The following is a 17,259-nucleotide window of genomic DNA, read 5'->3' as shown; positions in this document are numbered from 1 at the left end:
TCCAATATCCATAAATAGGAAGGGAAGCAATTTAGGCCTGATCCTGCTTCAACTGTAGTCAAATGGCATTTTGCCATTAACTTAAATGTGACCAAGATCGTGCATTAGTGACATCTCTATTTGAACTTCATAAGAAAGAACAGATATTTTGGGCTAGCATGAGTAGGTACTTGTAGTCTTGTCATTCTCTGTTGCATTGCTGTGGACAATGACAGGCGGGGCCTGTGTTTTACAAAGACAAGTGTGGCCTCTGAAATGCCTGCTCATTAGATCAAGATGTAGCTCTGGTTACTGCACTTCACTCATGGTATCCACTAATCTGGAGGTGAAAGTGTTACTGCCTTTCTCTTCAAGATTGACAGGCAGAAGCAAATAAATTTAGAGCTCACAAGCAGCATCGGGCTGAGTCTCATTGAATGCCACTTCCCTTAAAAGGAAAGATGTAAGTTTAATAGTAATAATAATTAATAATAAAAGGTCCAAGTCTGCCACCCTTCCTCAAGTTGCGTAATAGCATATCCCATTGGAATAAGTGCCATTATTCACTGACTAAGGCAGTAGTGAATGTGAATAAGGGTTGCAAAATTGGCATATAATTTATTCCTCAACCTGCAGATATATACATACATGCTAACTTGACTCAGTGGGCCTACTCATATGCTTAAAATTATGAGTGGGTGTCAGTATTTCCAGAGTCAGGGCCGAACTTTGGTACCTTTTATGGATACAGTTTGGAAGCTGATTCCTTGTTTAAACAAAGTTTAGATTCAGTAGATTTTTTTAAATATATGCTAATATTGATCTGATGATTGTAACTACAAGCAAAAGTAAGCTATCAGCAATCTGTAGGTAATTAAAATAAACAGATTTTATCCCCACTGTAAAATTGCTTGCGGCCCATCAAGCAGAGTGCCTGCTGACTTACCTGTTCTTTGGTTAACTGATCTGAATGAGTTTCTTTAGTCGTTCCAGACTTATCAAGATCTGACATTGCTGCTGGATGAAAAAGGCAAATATAATTCTATTTAATTAAAACACTCTTTATATCTCCTCAGCTGCCTTGTCCATCATCCTGGCTGTTCTAGAAACAACTTTCTTGATTTGTGCCTATTTTGGTATGTGGTTCTTGGTGTTCTTAAACCTGTCTCGTAAATGTAGATAATTTATGAGAAAGAATTAATTATTTATTTGGTGCTTTGCTGAGAAAGTCTTTAAAAAGACCAAAAGTGAATGAAAGCAGCTAGAACACACATCCAGTATGCTATGGCAAAGGAATTTTCTTTTATTTAAAAAACCATGTACTTAGTGATCCTGTGAGCACATATTAGATCAAGTATACCTTTTCAATAAGAATAACTTCTTATTACTGTTGGATCTACAGCTGGCTTTTTTTTTAATTGCTATTCTTGGGTTTTTCTGTTCCTTTTTCTATCTTCAAAAATAGCATCGAGGGAAAGCTGGATAAGAGATTTATAGGGTTTTGATTTTATTTAACTCTAATTGTAAGAACCCAAATGTCAAAGGCCTAGATAGTGACTTAAGGCACAGTTCTGAGCAAGAGGTGGCACACAGAATTCACTAACCCAGGAGTATCCCTAGGAGGCTTTGTACCTCAGATAGATCTTTCTAAGTCATAATTCCTTTCCTGCTTTGCCCTTACTCTGGCCTACATCAGCAGCAAATTACAACAACCTCTGTGTCTGCAATGTCTCCTTTGTGCTGTTCCTCATGCTAGGTGGCTGCAGAGCCCAGGCTGCACCTGTTCCCCCACCCAATTTCTCAAAGGGAGGAAACAAGCACTCAGCCGTGAGCGCTTGCTCATCTCTGCATGCCCAGACACAAGGTCTGAGAAGGCAGCGCTGGCATGTTGAGAATGGGTGTGATTTTACTTCCTTCGGTGAGTGGGTGTAATCCATGTCATAATCCAGCCCTGAAGTAAATTGGTTACAAAATTTTTTAGGCCAAAGGACATGTCACTAATGTGGCCTATTTTGAAGCTTAAAAAGCATGGAAGTATTTGTAACCATGACAGATATAAAGGTAATTGTGACAGATACAAAGGCCTAAAACTTTGTTGTAGTAGCATTTTCCTAGAAGTAATGGTGGTGGAGTTTTTAATTTTGTACTGTATGTCTTTAAAAGTGAATGAGCCTTGATTTTTGTGACTTTGCCTTCATTTCTAATCCCTTTGTGAATGAAAAACTATATAGAGGCACAAATCCAGAAGCTTAATTCTTCATCTGATTAGAGCAAAGTCACCAACCTGATTGGTTGAAAACAGCCAAAGATCCATGGAGCGGCTTAGCCTCCTGGGAGGCTGAGTAATAACAATCAAATGAAGACATATTAAAATGTAATATTACTTCCTCTCCATGGGGACTGTATAAAAATCATAGCCAGGAACTATTCTTGTTGGCTGATTCTGTTTCAGTCACTGATTCCCTGCCTCTGCATTTATGGCTAATGCATTTCACACAATAAACAGGGATTGTGAAGTTTTAAAAGCAAATAAATGTGAAAGATCAAGCACTGATTTATGACTTCCAGTGGCTTTTTATGTATTTTAAACCACAGAAAGCAGAACTAGAACTGGATGCTTTGGTCTGAATAATTTCATCACCTCCCATGTCAGATCGGGATATATTGAGAATGTATTTTACAATTACTGAATAGATGCATTTCACGTCCCAAAAGCAAGAATTAATCAGGTCTCTTTAACTGCCATTTCTTAAAAATCCAGTGACACAAATCCACAAACCACTTTGAGCCCAACCCTGTATTCCTTGCACTCTGACAACTCCTGTGAACTTCAAGTAATTCTGGCTCAGGCCACTAGTATAGTGCACAAACATCAATTTCAGTTTATTGTTGAAAATGTGTTAGTCTTAAACTTTGAACAGGAACAGTTGGGATTCAGAGAGATTTAGGCATCTGTTTGTTTGTTTAAAGGTTGGGTATAGGCTCTTGCTTACAAACTGCCGCATTCTGTTTCTGAGTGTCGTCAACAGAAGTTTTGCCATTGACTTCAGTGGAGCATGACTAGACTTCAGAAGCTCAGATGCACCTGTGTCATCCAAGCGGGGGAGGGAGGAGTAATGAATGCTATTTTATCCAGTTAGCACTGTTGTGCTTATTTTCAGTTTACTGCAAGATACTAGTGACACGATATAAAAAACATAGAGCTCAATCCCGAATATGCACCTTTGAGCAACTGTGTTTAAGGATGTACATTTGTACAGGATTATATAGTTTTTCTGATGATGAATGTGACTGGTTGCCTGGGATAGAGTACACTGAGAATGCCACATTCAGGACAGACTGCAAGAAAGTAGGCTGACAGTCCCCCAGAACTGGTGGTTTATTCTATAATTAGATTCACCAAACCAGTAACAAAGGTGCTTCTGTAGTCAACCACACTGGTTAACCAGAAGCCACACAAAGTCCCCTTTCAGCATTCCAGTCCTTGGTTCCCATCCAGACAAACAGGTCTAAATATAGTGAGAGGTTTCTGAAAACCCAGTTCACCATGTATGAGGTTCTGCCACTCCCAAGGGATCAGACACATGTCCCTTAGGTAAATATAAATCTCAGATGTTAGCCAAATATCATGTTGTCAGCCAATCCTTAGTAAACTAACTAGAGATTTTATTAACAAAAGGGAAGAAGAGAGTTATTGAATGGTTAAGGAATCATATACCTAAAAGTGATTTTCAGTGTTCATAGATCAGGATCATAGCAATAATGGAATAGATTGCTGGCTTGTAAAAGTGTCTCTGGTAACTTCCAAAAGATTGGAAAGTCCTCAGTCCATAGTTCAGAATACTCCTTTTTAATTGTAAATCCACAGTCCAAAGAATTGGAACAGAAATGAGGGAAAATGAAGAGGTCTCAGGTGTCTTTTATATCCTCTGACTAGGGTAGGTGCCCGGTTTTTGACTGGAAAGTCTGGTAAAAAAGGGGGACTTGGCAGTGTCCAGTCAGATGTACTGACCGGACACCAAAAGTCTTATTACCATGTGGGGGGAGGCACTGGGTCATCAACCTCTGCCAGCCCCTGCTCAGCCGGGACTGCCTTCTACCAGCATCTTGTGAGCAAGCAGGCGTCAGGCTGCAGCTCTTGTCTCAGTTCCAGAGCAGAGGGAGCCCAACAGGGGTGGTGGGAGGTGGAGAGGATTGAGTGACAAGGATGGGGTGGGAGAGGGAGGAGAGCAGCGAGTGATGGAGGGAAGGCAAGAGGAATGAGCAGAGCGGGGCCTTGAAGGAAAAGGCAGAGCAGGGGCAGGGCCTCAAGAGAAGAGATGGAGCAGTGGTGGGGACTTGGAGGAAGAAGCAATGTGACGCAGGGTCTCAAGGGAAGATACGCAGCAGCAGGTGGGGCCTTGGGGGAAGAGGCCGACCAGGGGGGTCCAGTTTTTAGTAATTAGAAAGTTGGCAACCCTACCTCTGCCACATGCATGGAAATTTACCATCCCAATCAAAGCCCATAGACCCTGAGTATGGAAAGCTACTGACAAAGATGGAGTCTGAGGTCACATGTTTGCATCACACGCTCTTACATGTTTTGCTGAATCACAGGGGTGGCCATTGGCTCCTTGCTGTCTGAGGCATTCTCGGAAAGAGCTTTCTGAAGAATGAATTCTTAATGGCCCATCAACCTTGAATAGCTTATTAGACTCATAGACTTTAACACAGGCTACAGAATCTCACCCACCCACTCCTGTAATAAACCCCAACCTATGTCTGAGCTATTGAAGTCCTCAAATCATGGTTTAAAGACTTGAAGGTGCAGCAAATCCTCCAGCAAGTGACCCCTTCCCCACGCTGCCGAGGAAGGCAAAAAAAAAACCACACTCCAGGGCCTCTGCCAATCTGTCCTGGAGGAAGATTCCTTCCCGTCCCCAAATATGGCGATCCGCTAAACCCTGAGCATGTGGGCAAGACACACCAGCCAGACACCCAGGAAAGGATTCTCTGTAGTAACTCAGATCCCACCCTATCTAACACCCCATCACAGACCATTGGGCATATTTACCGTTACTAATCAAAGATCAATTAATTGCCAAAATTGGGCTATCCCATCATACCATCCCCTCCATAAATTTATCAAGCTTAGTCTTAAAGCCAGATATGTCTTTTGCCCCCACTACTCCCCTTGAAAGGCTGTTCCGGAACTTCACTCCTCTGATGGTTAGAAACCTTTGTCTAATTTCAAGTCTAAACTTCCTGATGGCCAGTTTATATTCATTTGTTCTTGTATTCATTTATTCATAATGGGCTGGCAAGACTGAAGGTAAACTATGGCTGTGTCTACACTAGAGATCTTACAGCTGCACAGCTGCACTGATGCAGCTGAGCTGCTGTAAGAGCTCCTGTGTAGCTGGTCTATGCTGGTGGGACAGAGCTCGCCTGTCGACATAATTAAACCACTCCCCAGTGAGGGGCAGTAGCTATGTCAATGGGAGGGTGTCTCCCGCCGACTTAGCGATGTCCACACCAGCGCTTCTGTCAGTGTAACTTATATCGGTCAAGAGTTGTGTTTTTTCACACCTTCGAATAACTTAAGTTTTACTGACAAAAGTGCTAGTGAAGGCATAGCCTACCTTGTCGGTGTCACCCCAAGAACAAAAACACCTGAGATACAAATACCTAGCCAATATTCATAACTCCAGATAGAGGGATGATACATGGATTTAACCAGCGTAATCATACTCGACAGATTGTAACTTTTCCATTGACACCTGACATGATACACTTTGTACAAGATTTGTTGCAATTGTGTAACAGTGGTAGAAACAATGATACAAATGGTCATCTTCAAGCATACTGCATCATGGTCAGCATGTAACTAGAGCCTAATAAACTTTCTTCTTAGCATGACAGTAGGCTGTCAGATAAAATATTTGGAGCAAATGCTTCTAAAGCAGATCAAGCCAAGGCATAGAAAATGCACATTCTTTTTTTAAGTAAACTGAGTGGAGAGTTTAAGATTTTGGTTCAATATTTTATAAACACACAAATCTCAGATTAGCAAGTACACTTTAAAATATAGTTAATTATTTTTGTGATTTCATGATCATTATCTTTAATAATATCACAGTAAAAACCTTTATTAATTATTTTAAAAAATTCTTAGGAATCAGGATGCAACATTAATGTAATTAGAACTCCAGGAACGGGGTTACCCACCTGAAGTGTGTGTGTGTGTGTGTAATGGAGGAGGTTTAGATCGCTGGAGGTGTAATTTTCACTCAGAGATCAAATATAAAGACAGCTGCAAGTGTTCTAGGAATATTTTGCACTAGTTCCCTTGTTTGACTTCTGCATACTAAGCTTTTGACAGAAAAGAGTGTTTTCTCTGGTATCCCATGTTATTTTTCTCTCTCAGTGAAAATCCTTCATCTTCCTGAATCTTAAAACTGTTTAAAACTTCCCCTTCTTCCTCCCCACACACTGGAATATGTGAGGTGATATCTTGACAGCCATAATGAAATTTTTCAAATAATTTTCTCCACCAGCCTTGACTAATTGTTAGTTTAATTAAGGGGAGAAGTTGCTTTGCCACTGCAATATATTTCACTGAATACTCCTCCTTCCACAAGATATGGTGTTCTCTCCCCTAAACTATAACATCAGCTTTCAGAAAACCCCTTGAAGGACTGTGGAAAAAGTGAATACTCCTGTAAATTCATTCATCCAGCATCAAAGCTATGGAAACATTCTTTTAGTAAGCAAGCAAGGCAGTTCGAACTCTGAAAAGCACACATCAGCTTTATTGTAATATTGGGCTATCTTGATCGAGACCGGGCATTTGTAATAGCTTTGCATTCCTATTGCCATCTTACTTTCCTTGTATTAGACTGGGATTAAACTGTGGGTCTTCTAATATTATTTTGGTCTCTGACAGTGTAGGTTAAATCAGACAAATTTTTAAAGGATACTGATATTGAGAAGGGACTGTACTCTAATCAATTAGAATCTGAAAAAGTGGAGTTTAAAGTGATTGTGAATCCCTGTAGCCTAGATATAAAAAACAAAAACAAAAACTTACAAACAAAAAAACCAGAATAAAGTCAATGTTTATTAGCTGTACTCTTAGCTGATGCTCAGTTTTGATATTTCTATTTACTACTTTTTTTCCTGTCCTTGTGCCTGTACATTGGCAAATAGGTCATAAAAAACACTTTCAGCAAAGACACATTTGATTTATGTCCAGAACTAGTTCTTAGTATTGATTTTTTTTCCCTCTGGAAAACAAAACAAAAAACCTCAAAACTATATGTCTCCATTATTTTCTGAGTCTGGCAATGCAATGGCACGTTTCAGATCTGCTTTTATCTTAAATTACTTATCGTGGTGTGGGTTGTTGGGTTTTATTTTTTTCATTTTGAAAACTTTTTAAAAGAAAAGATTAGAAATAAAAACAAACTGAAGTTTCAATAACTTTCTTTGTGATGATTGTGCAGTCAGGGAGGGGAAAACAAGATTAGTTGAAGGGGGGGGGAAAGTGGGAGGGCCCAAATATAAGGAAAGGAAAGTATAGGAGAAGGAGTAACAAGCTGGAAATGTTATGTGGGGCAGGAGGGAACAGGTTACTCACAAAAGAAGCAGAAGTGGAAAAAAAACAAACAGTGGATCACAGGATAGGAAGGTAGGTTCAGTGGAAAGGGTGTATAGCTAAGGAGAAGATTAAAGCAGAAAAAATATTAACATGGGCTGCGAAGACACTGTGAAGGAAGTAGGAAATACACATAAGCTATATTAAAAGCAAATCCCAGAGGAAGCTGAAAGGGGAGGGGAAGGGGAACTGAAAACAAAGAGCTGGACAGTGTGAGGCACTTGCTGAATTAGGTCCTCCGATGAAACGACTGAGTCTAGGGCCTCGTCCAGACTAGGGGAGGAAAATCGATCTTAGATACGCAACTTCAGCTATGTGAATAACGTAGCTGAAGTCGAATATCTAAGATCGAATTACTCACCCGTCCAGACGGCACGGGATCGATGTCCGCGGCTCTCCGTGTCGATTCCGGAACTCCGTTCGGGTTGATGGAGTTCCGGAATCGATGTAAGCGCGCTCGGGGATCGATATATCGCGTCTAGACTAGATGCGATATATCGATCCCCGAGCAATCGATTTTAACCCGCCGATACAGCGGGGTAGTCTGGACGTGGGCTGAAGGAAGAAAAATGCTGTTTAATATAAGCAGTCCATGGGAATCCCAACAAGTAATACAACTGGTATCTGTTATTTATTTTTTTGCACTAGGTGTTCTGGTATCAGTGTGTATGTGTTTGGGGAAATAAAGGAAAATGGACAAAACACTCATATAAATCATGCAATGAAGTAGATTTAGAATCATCTCCCACTATTAAATACTGCATTGTTGTTAATGTATCTGGTTAATCTGCAGTATTACCTGTCAGGAGCATATTTATAAAGATGAGGCTAGTAAAGGATGCAATACATTGTAGTCCTAAGAATACAATACAGTATAGTATTAACGTAGCATGGAAGAAAACTGATCTCCCCCTCTCCCCCTGACTATTGGCGATAGAGTAAAATCACGTAGACTCTGACTTGATTTGTATGAGTTCCCGAAGTGAGTTGTGCTTCATACACAAATCAGATTACAATACCAGCTAGCAGTTAGTTGCAAGTGGGTATGTGGAGTTCAAGCAAGCATACAGATAAGAAAGAACAATTTAAACATGGGGGGGACACTAATTTGTTTGTAGAAGCTGAAAGGGTTCTGTTGAAGTAGAACAGTTTTTAAAAGCCTTAAGAAAAATAAGATTGTATTTAAAAAAAATAAAATACTGTTTTCCAGCTAGTATGGAACCTCAGATTTCACCTTGTCTTTTGTATGTGCACATTTCCTTAAACAGGAGATCTGTCACGGAGGAAGCAGGTGTACTGTGGTGATTATTATGCTGTTGCTTTAAAAAAAAAAAAGTGAATTAAGTACTTTGCTGCTTTGAGCCTGGCAGGGCTTCTTTTTCAGCTGACTCCATTACCTTTATTTGGAAGGTGATGCCATTTCATCCAGGGGCATAATAGAAAGTCAGTCAATTGTGCACAGAAGAAAAAGTGGTTGAGTAAATTTGAAACCTGATAACTCATTCCAGCATTTGTATATAATGTATGACTTACCGATGTATTCATTCTTTTGGCTCTCAACATTTCACAGCTTTTCCTAGGTCAACCTGAGCAACAAGAACAGATTCCAGTAGATTAAAGGAATCCCTGTTTTCAGGCATGCATATTCACATCACTTTGCCTACTGATTTCCTGAAATCTTTTTTTGTTTTTCTTTTAATCAGCAACATCAAATGGGTCATTAGAGGGCCTGGATAACCAGGAGGGAGGGGTGTGCCAGACAAAAGCCATGAAGATCCTCATGAAAGTTGGACAAGGTAAAGACCATCTGCTGTTTCATGAAATCACTTTGATCAGTCTCCGTACCCCACTTAGTGTGCAGGCTTCTTTTAATAGCATAGAACAGAGTGCTAACTGAGTCTAGTTTGGTCATTCTTCCCTTAGATTTTGAGAGCAAAGCCTATTTTCTGTACCTAAGCTACTGACAGATTTCTACAAGAGGAGCGCTAGTGTAATAAGATCTCGGACAGCCAGTAATAACGCATTCAGTCGTTTTTATTTTTATTTTAAAAATAAAACCACAACTTCACAGTTCATAATTATTTGGAATAAATGAAAGGAGGGAAGCTAATGTTTCTATAGTTTTTTTGTTATAAATTCTAACTACAGAAGAGGTTTTTGTTCATTGTCTCTTTATATATAGATAACCTATTGTGCAGAAAGAAAGAATTATTCTTCTAAATAGAAATTGGTTTAGGAGTCACTCAACTTGCTCAGTTAAACTGAAATGTCATCTGCAAAGCTTTTCTAGCCAATTACAGGAATCCCTATAGTTTCTGCAGATGGCTTCACAGTCTAAACCTCTGAAAAAATCAATTTTGCTTTAAAAGGAAAATTATATTCTTCTCTCTCATAGCCCTTTGCATAAAGAATCTTCTATTCAAAGCTAGTCCTATCTCATGATATATAGCAGCCTTATAAAGCTTAATATCTTCAGTTGTCTAAATTGAAATCAATCATTTTCTTCCGTACAGATCCCAATTCTGCTGGATCATCCCGTAATACTGATCCAACTAAACGTCCTGAACAAGAAGCTGGTACCAATGGAAAAAGCTCCACAACGAGTCCATTTGTAAAGGATAATTCAGGTACACATCAGGATTTTTTGGTCTTGGGAAGTGCCATTTTAAGTGATTTTTTCCATTCCTTTCATCATTATTTTAGCACTGGAATTTGTTAAAGGCAAATATTTGCATAGTGAGATCAAACAAAAATGTGCTCTGATGCATCAGTGGATGGTAGATAGAAGCTGTACATTTTGACTAGTGCACATATTGCCCCTATCCCATTTTGCAGTTGGAGTAAATTACATCTTCTAAGAAAATCATTCATTTCCAGGAAAGTTTTTGGGTAGTAGTTTCTCTGAATAGCTTTACAGTGGTAAGTGCTGACTTATGTTTAGTACCCTGGCAGATGAGAGAATATTTCTCTCTCTTCCTGTCTGATACATTATCAAGTGGTTCTCAACAGCCATTTGTAAGGTTTATTTTAACGCATGTATAATTAATGCTCTAATCTCTTATCTGATCTTATAAAGTCTACGAATGACTAACTGATCCTAAATTTTAAAAGGTTTTTTAAAAATGTATCTTTTTAATATTAGGAACTCATGGTCCTCAGACCAATATCTTCAAACTGCTTTAAGTGAACAAAAAAGATAAACAAGGTCACTGTGAAAGATAGCAAATTTAGAATATTACAAAGCCAAACTGATTATCAGTCGACTCTGGGTTTCACCAATGGCTTCAAGTCTGTCTTCACTGGCTACATTATTTGCTACCCTGCTAATGAATCTTTGAGTTGGCAGTTGTCGAGTAGGCGTCAGCAATTTTGTGCTAAGGATATTGTAGGCAGAGTTGATAGTTATGAGATTTTAGCATCCACAGCATTATTGCATCTGGAACTGAGCATCAAGAGAGGGAAGTTATTTCAAACTTTCTAAGTAAGAATTCATTGAATTCTTGTAACAAACTGATAATGCGATGATGCCATGCACTCAGCAGGCTGTTCAGAGTGAGAGGTTTTTTCTGCCCTCCAAATGTATTTTTTTTAAATAAATGTAATTTAAATAATAAAAACTAGTTGCATCATAAACATTTTACCCATTTCCCCTGCTGCCTGCAGCTTCCTTGTTTCATTAGTAAGCAAAATACGTAGACAGAATCTGTGGTTTAATTTAAAGTAGGATCTGAAAGAGAAAGTAGCAACACTATGATACCAAAGTGTCAGCCGTCCCGAGATTTACCATTTCCCTGTTTGCTGCCTTGAGCTGGCCGGCATCTGTTAAAAGATGCAGAATGTATCAAAGGCTGCCTTGTCAGTCCCAGGCCTTGCTGCTGATGGATGATGATATACGAAAAGAAAACAATGCGGTTTTGGAGCAGCATAAAAGTAAGACCAACAGACACAAAGTCTTGTTTAATATTGATTGCTGACTTCAGCTGTTTGCATTTAGCTACCTAACAGGGTAATTGGTTTGTCAAAGTTTAGCTGCCAGTTAATTCTTCCAGTCCTGCCGAGTCTTCACATTTTTAAGTTAAGCACCATAAAATGGTCACAGGACAGTGATAACTTTCCTCTTTGTTTTCCTCTCTTTCTAGGATCCAGTACAGATGGCAGTAAGGCTGGACATTCCAGTATACTTGGTTCAGAGGTGGCCTTATTTGCAGGGATTGCATCAGGGTGCATCATTTTCATCGTCATCATCATCACTTTGGTGGTTCTTTTATTGAAGTACCGGAGAAGACACAGGAAGCATTCACCCCAGCACACTACAACTCTGTCACTTAGTACGCTAGCCACCCCAAAACGTAGTGGCAACAACAATGGGTCTGAGCCAAGTGACATTATCATTCCTCTAAGGACTGCAGACAGTGTTTTTTGCCCTCACTATGAAAAGGTCAGTGGAGACTATGGACATCCAGTGTATATAGTTCAAGAGATGCCTCCTCAGAGTCCAGCAAACATTTATTACAAAGTCTGACAAACTGTGGTACCTTTGAGTTACAGAGGAAACTTACTGGTCAGATGCTTTCTGTTGGGGTTTATGATGACCCCCTTGTGCACTAGTATTGACTCAGGCACGGGGGGAAAAGGCAACACCCTTTTCTCAGAGAGCCTTCTTGAGCTGGACAGCTTATCTAGTCTGTAGAATTCCTGTCTCAGTGGACAAACATTCACTAAAAGCTGGAAGACTTTCCGTAGAAGATACCCATTCTCTGATTGCTGTATTCTTGTTACATTCATCATCCTCGAAGCCATGTGCTGCAGGCATCCAGGCATGTACAAAAGCCAAGGGAAGATGGAGTGATTTGTGGACGTTTAATAGTTCTAGGCATCCTGGGAAGGTGCTCTAGGATATCAGGCTTGAAATGCAATCTTACAACTTTTTGTGTGTCTCTCTCTCAGTGCAGACTGGATTTGTCACACAGACCTCGGCATCTAAGTAAGACTTTTAAATTCTCTTGCTTTTAGTCTGTCACTGTTACATTTATTTCTGTTATCCAGGGTTCTGCCATCCTTCACATAAGATTTCCATTCACTCCACCTCCTGCATCACTAATGGAACATTAACATTTGGAGTGCCATGCTCCATGCATCTGCTACAGCAGCCTCTCTCGAATGGGTAATACATTTATAGAAACTGTGTTTGCTAATAAGGAGCTTTCCAGCCAAAAGTTAGGCTGTCAGTGAAGTCAAGACCAGGATTGGATGGTGGCAGGGAAGGGCTGACTGCAATTGCAGTTGAATGCTGCTGCCTCTGAAATAGAAATCCGAAAGAAACATAATTTAGGTAGCACAGCACTTTGGTGTGCTAAGTTTTAAGAGGCAGGTAGGAGACACAACATGCACAGTGGATTAGGGCTGCACTTGAAGGAGTTCACGGTTATCGAATAGCAATGTGCAGAAAAAAATAGTACCTTCAATACAGTAGGACAAAGGGGTATTGTTAGTAAATGAAGAGGCCTGGAGGACAAGACAATAGTAGGCCGCTGATGATGTATTAGGGCAGAACTGTTGTGGTACTGGCAATAAGATATACAGCTTGGACGCTGTCGCAAAATTGTAGTCTGCTTTGGATGACTTTTTAAGCAGACTCAGCTGCTATACTTATCACATTTTACTAAACACAGGGAAAGCATTTAAGAAAATAGCGGAGAGCCAAATCTGACCGAGATGATTATAAGCCAAAGGGTCAAAAGAGCAGTAATTCCATCACCAGTGGAGTTATTAAATACATTCTCAGCTCTCCAGATAGAACAGGATTTTGTTTCTGATTGAGCCTTTTGACTCTTTGGTTTATAGTAGGGCTGTCCCTGCACAGTGCAGTGTAGGTACGGTGACTGACACAGCAGTTCATTGGTGCTCTGTTTCAAAGTTAAAGCACATATGGAAAACCTCTTACCATAAGGATAAAATAAATTATGACACTGAGAGGGAGAAGGATGATATGACTTATTTATAATAGGTGTATAGAACACAAGGAATATAAAGTGAAAGATTGTTTTTCTAATATATATTTTGAGATTGCACAGAATCTACACCAGAAGATGTGAAATTAATTTGTGGCAATTAAATGGTCTTAATTTCTCAGCGTTACAAAATAAAAATAACAATTGGATGACTGCTTGTGGGAAAAAAACAATTTCATTCCAAAAATAACAATAATGAGCGCAAATACAAAAATAACAAAGCCCTGTAAAGGCGTCTCACATAACCATAGACTAGGAAACACAAGCCCAGAAATCCAGGAAATCAATGTTACTGAATCATATATTTTACAATGACAAGATGTTCCGGCATTTATTTTCTGTGTTGTGTTTTCCCTTGCCTTATGGACTGAAGTGTTCTGTAGATTTCAGCAGGTGACACAGATGGGGAGTTTCAGGTTAAAGTTTTTCTGCTTTAGCATGTTTTTTCCCCCACATTCCCCACGCTGAACAACAACAACGAAAAGAATCCTACTTCTTATGTGCTATGCAAAATAGACATCTTTAACGTGGTCATGTTACTATGGTAACACTTTGCTTTCAGAATCGGAAAGAAAATGTAGCAACAGCATTTTAAGGTTCTCAAACCTCCAGCGAGCACCTGCAAAAAAATGAACTGTCATAGAAATGATTACTCTCTCTATTTCCTGAACCTGAAAATGATGTTGGTCAAAAAGGAGGGGAAAAAAGAAAAGAAAAAAAAACCTGGTTCTGTGGAAGGTTACCATGGTGACTATAGTACTATGTAATTTTTTGCAACAACCCCTCCTTTCTGTGAATCCATCCATACAAGATTTTCTTGTAAGTCATTAAGATTTTATTTTGAAGGAGAGGGAGAAAGGGGAAAAGGAGAAAGGCATAGTGAATCTGATTTTAATTAAATCAAGTGTATGTTTCATCAGTTGGCTACATTCTGGTTATGTACTAAACTGTGAAAAAAATCAGATGAATTGATGAAGAGCAACCTGCAACTAATTGAAAAAATGTACTGTGCTTCTGTTTTGTGTTTGGTGCAGCATTATGACAATCTACCAACTGTTCCTTTATTTGACGTTGGTTCAGCTTTGAAAAGTTACTGTAAATGCCTTGCTTGTATTATCATCCCTAGTCACTCGACTTGGAATTTGCACCATCATGTCTAAGTGAAGATGCTGTAAATAGGTTCAGATTTACTGTATATGGATTTGGGGTGTTACAGTAGCCTTATTCACCTTTTTAAATAAAAAAAGATACACACGAAAACAAGATAGAAATGGCTTTTCTTAACCAGATTGTGTATATAGAGCAACGTTGGTTTTTTATAAAGTCTAAGCAAGATGTTTTGTATAAAATTTGAATTTTGCAATGTATTTAGCTACAGCTTGTTTAAAGGCAGTGTCATTCCCCTTTGCACTGTATTGAGAAAAAAATGGTATAAAAGGTTGCCAAATTGCTGCATATTTGTGCTGTAAGTGTGTACCATGAATATTTATTTAAGAATTTCTTTGTCCAGTTTGTAAGTAACACAGTATTATGCTTGAGTTATAAATAATTTTCTTTCTTTCTTTTTTCTTTTTTTAACTAGCCTGTCATAGGTTTGAAATCTGTTTTAATTCCACATTGCAATTAGCCCCCAGAAAATGAAAAATTACGAAAATCACATTCCACGTGTGTTTCAAATTGAATTTGTTCTTAAAAAAATAAAATATTTTTTCCTATGGAAATCTTGCCTTCTAAGTATTTTCTTTAGTTTTTGATTATTTATTTTTTCCTTTTTGTTAGTTTTATTTTTCTTTTTTTTAAAAAAAAAAAACTCTCCACAGCTACTAGTGATTTATAGGGAGAACTTAAGTCTACTTTTGTTTCAAATTAGGGCCCTGATCCTGCAACCTGATTCGTATTGGCTGATCATTATGCCCACATGGAGCCCCAGTGAAGTCAGTGGGTGCCATTAAGGCATAGAGGCCTACTAACATGTATCAGCTTGCAGAGCGAGGACCAGGTGTCTGACCTGCAGACACTTAACTTAAAGCCAGCGGGATTTCTCAGTGTCCCAGTGCTCCCAATACTTATGTATATGTTTAACTTTACTATCGGTGAGTAGTCCTAGTGAAATCAATGGGACTATTCATGTTAATAAAGTTAAAGTGCATAAGATTTCCCAGGATTGGGTCCTAAGACATACAAGCTAACACAAGCCTTAATACAGAATATATGGATGTGCTGCTCTATAATTTTCACTTAAACAACTGACACCCACATTTAACAAATACTGTCATTTTTTTCCACAAAGCCCAGTCACCATGAAAGCACATAATTTGAACAATCATGTGTAGAGTAATATATGGGGAGGTCTGAGGAGGAGAAAGATGCCTTTGTCACTTTAACAATTGATGCCAAGTTGTCTTAAGAGTTTCCACTCGAGAAAGGCAGCTAGTTATTCATCGCTTTTGGTCGTGTAATTCCCATTTGTCAAATTATTTGTCTTTGCTGAATAATCAAGGAAAGAATTGCTGACAGGTGAAAAGTAAACTTATAGGTGAAGCATGAGATGCACTAACACTTTTTTTATACTGGACTTGAGGGAAGCTTAGAGAATGTCAGTGACTTTAATTTGCTGTGCCATAGACTCCCTATATGACCTTGAGCCAGTCACTTGGGCCCTGCTCCAGCAAAGCACTTAAGCATATGTATAGCTAAGCATGTGAGTAGTCCCATTGACTTCTCAGGCAAGTCACCTGGGCCTGATCCTATAAAATCTTATGCATGTAGATGACTTTATTTGGGACTACTCGTGCTTAAAGTTAGTGGGATGCTTTGCTGCCCAAGGGCTTTAGTCTCCCGTCTCCACTCCCTAGTTGTATATGGGGTTAACAATATTTCACTATCTTACTAGGGTATCATGAGAGTATACATTCACCATTGGGAAGTGCTGAGATACTCTGCTGATGTGGTGGGGGGGCATATCAATAAACAGATAGACACTCCATTCAGTCTGTTACATTTCTTCTGGTGAATGGTATGTGCCTTATAGCAGTACACCCAACATAAAGCTGCTGACTTAGCCCATCTTTTATAACATGCAGAGAAAAAAAATGTACTTGCATTTTTGCAGTGCTGCTGACACTGCTCTATTAATTATCAAACAAGCACAAAATCAAAATTTACTGCCCTCATTATGAAGCCTGGTTCCCCAGTAGGAGTCTGTCTGAGTCAATAGGCTCTGCTAAGTGGAAAATAAAATTATAATGTAAAGTTGTTATCCATCTAAAATGCAGTAAGAATCTGTTACATGAAATATTGTCTCACAGAGTAAGCATAGCAAAATGTTACTTCCTATGTCTGAAGTGTTCTCTTTTTTTGAACATTGCAGTGTTGCATCAATCAAATGCTCACTCAGTGAGTGACATACTTTGATTCCATGAATACTGTAAATTCCCTTTCTGCAGAAAATTTACTCATTCAAAAACTGGTGTAATAGCAACAGAAATCAGAAAAGTCAATAAAATATGGAAAATGACTTTTGAAGGATGATCTTGGTCTTTGTAGCCACCAGAGATATAATCAGAAGCAGGGAGGGGAGAGGGGGGAAACAAACCCTGGTGTGATAAAATACAAAACACATTGATGACACAG

The 17,259-nt window shown here is 39.1% G+C and overlaps 1 protein-coding gene across 1 annotated transcript in view; it reads left to right on the top strand.

The window, feature by feature from the left end:
* The window catches only part of EFNB2 (ephrin B2), a 52,592-nt gene extending 37,307 nt beyond the window's left edge, over positions 1-15,285 (top strand). The window contains exons 3-5 of the mRNA XM_030568288.1: positions 9,319-9,411; positions 10,129-10,242; positions 11,755-15,285. Of these exons, the coding sequence (XP_030424148.1) occupies positions 9,319-9,411; positions 10,129-10,242; positions 11,755-12,137 (590 nt within the window). The 3' untranslated portion in view covers positions 12,138-15,285. The remainder of the gene's footprint in view (positions 1-9,318; positions 9,412-10,128; positions 10,243-11,754) is intronic.
* The last annotated feature ends 1,974 nt before the right edge of the window (positions 15,286-17,259 follow it).

This window comes from Gopherus evgoodei, chromosome 1 (genome assembly GCF_007399415.2).
Source record: "Gopherus evgoodei ecotype Sinaloan lineage chromosome 1, rGopEvg1_v1.p, whole genome shotgun sequence".
Lineage (NCBI taxonomy): Eukaryota > Metazoa > Chordata > Testudines > Testudinidae > Gopherus > Gopherus evgoodei.
The sequence above is the reverse complement of the archived record's forward strand: the minus strand, read 5'-3'. Positions and strand labels throughout refer to the sequence as shown.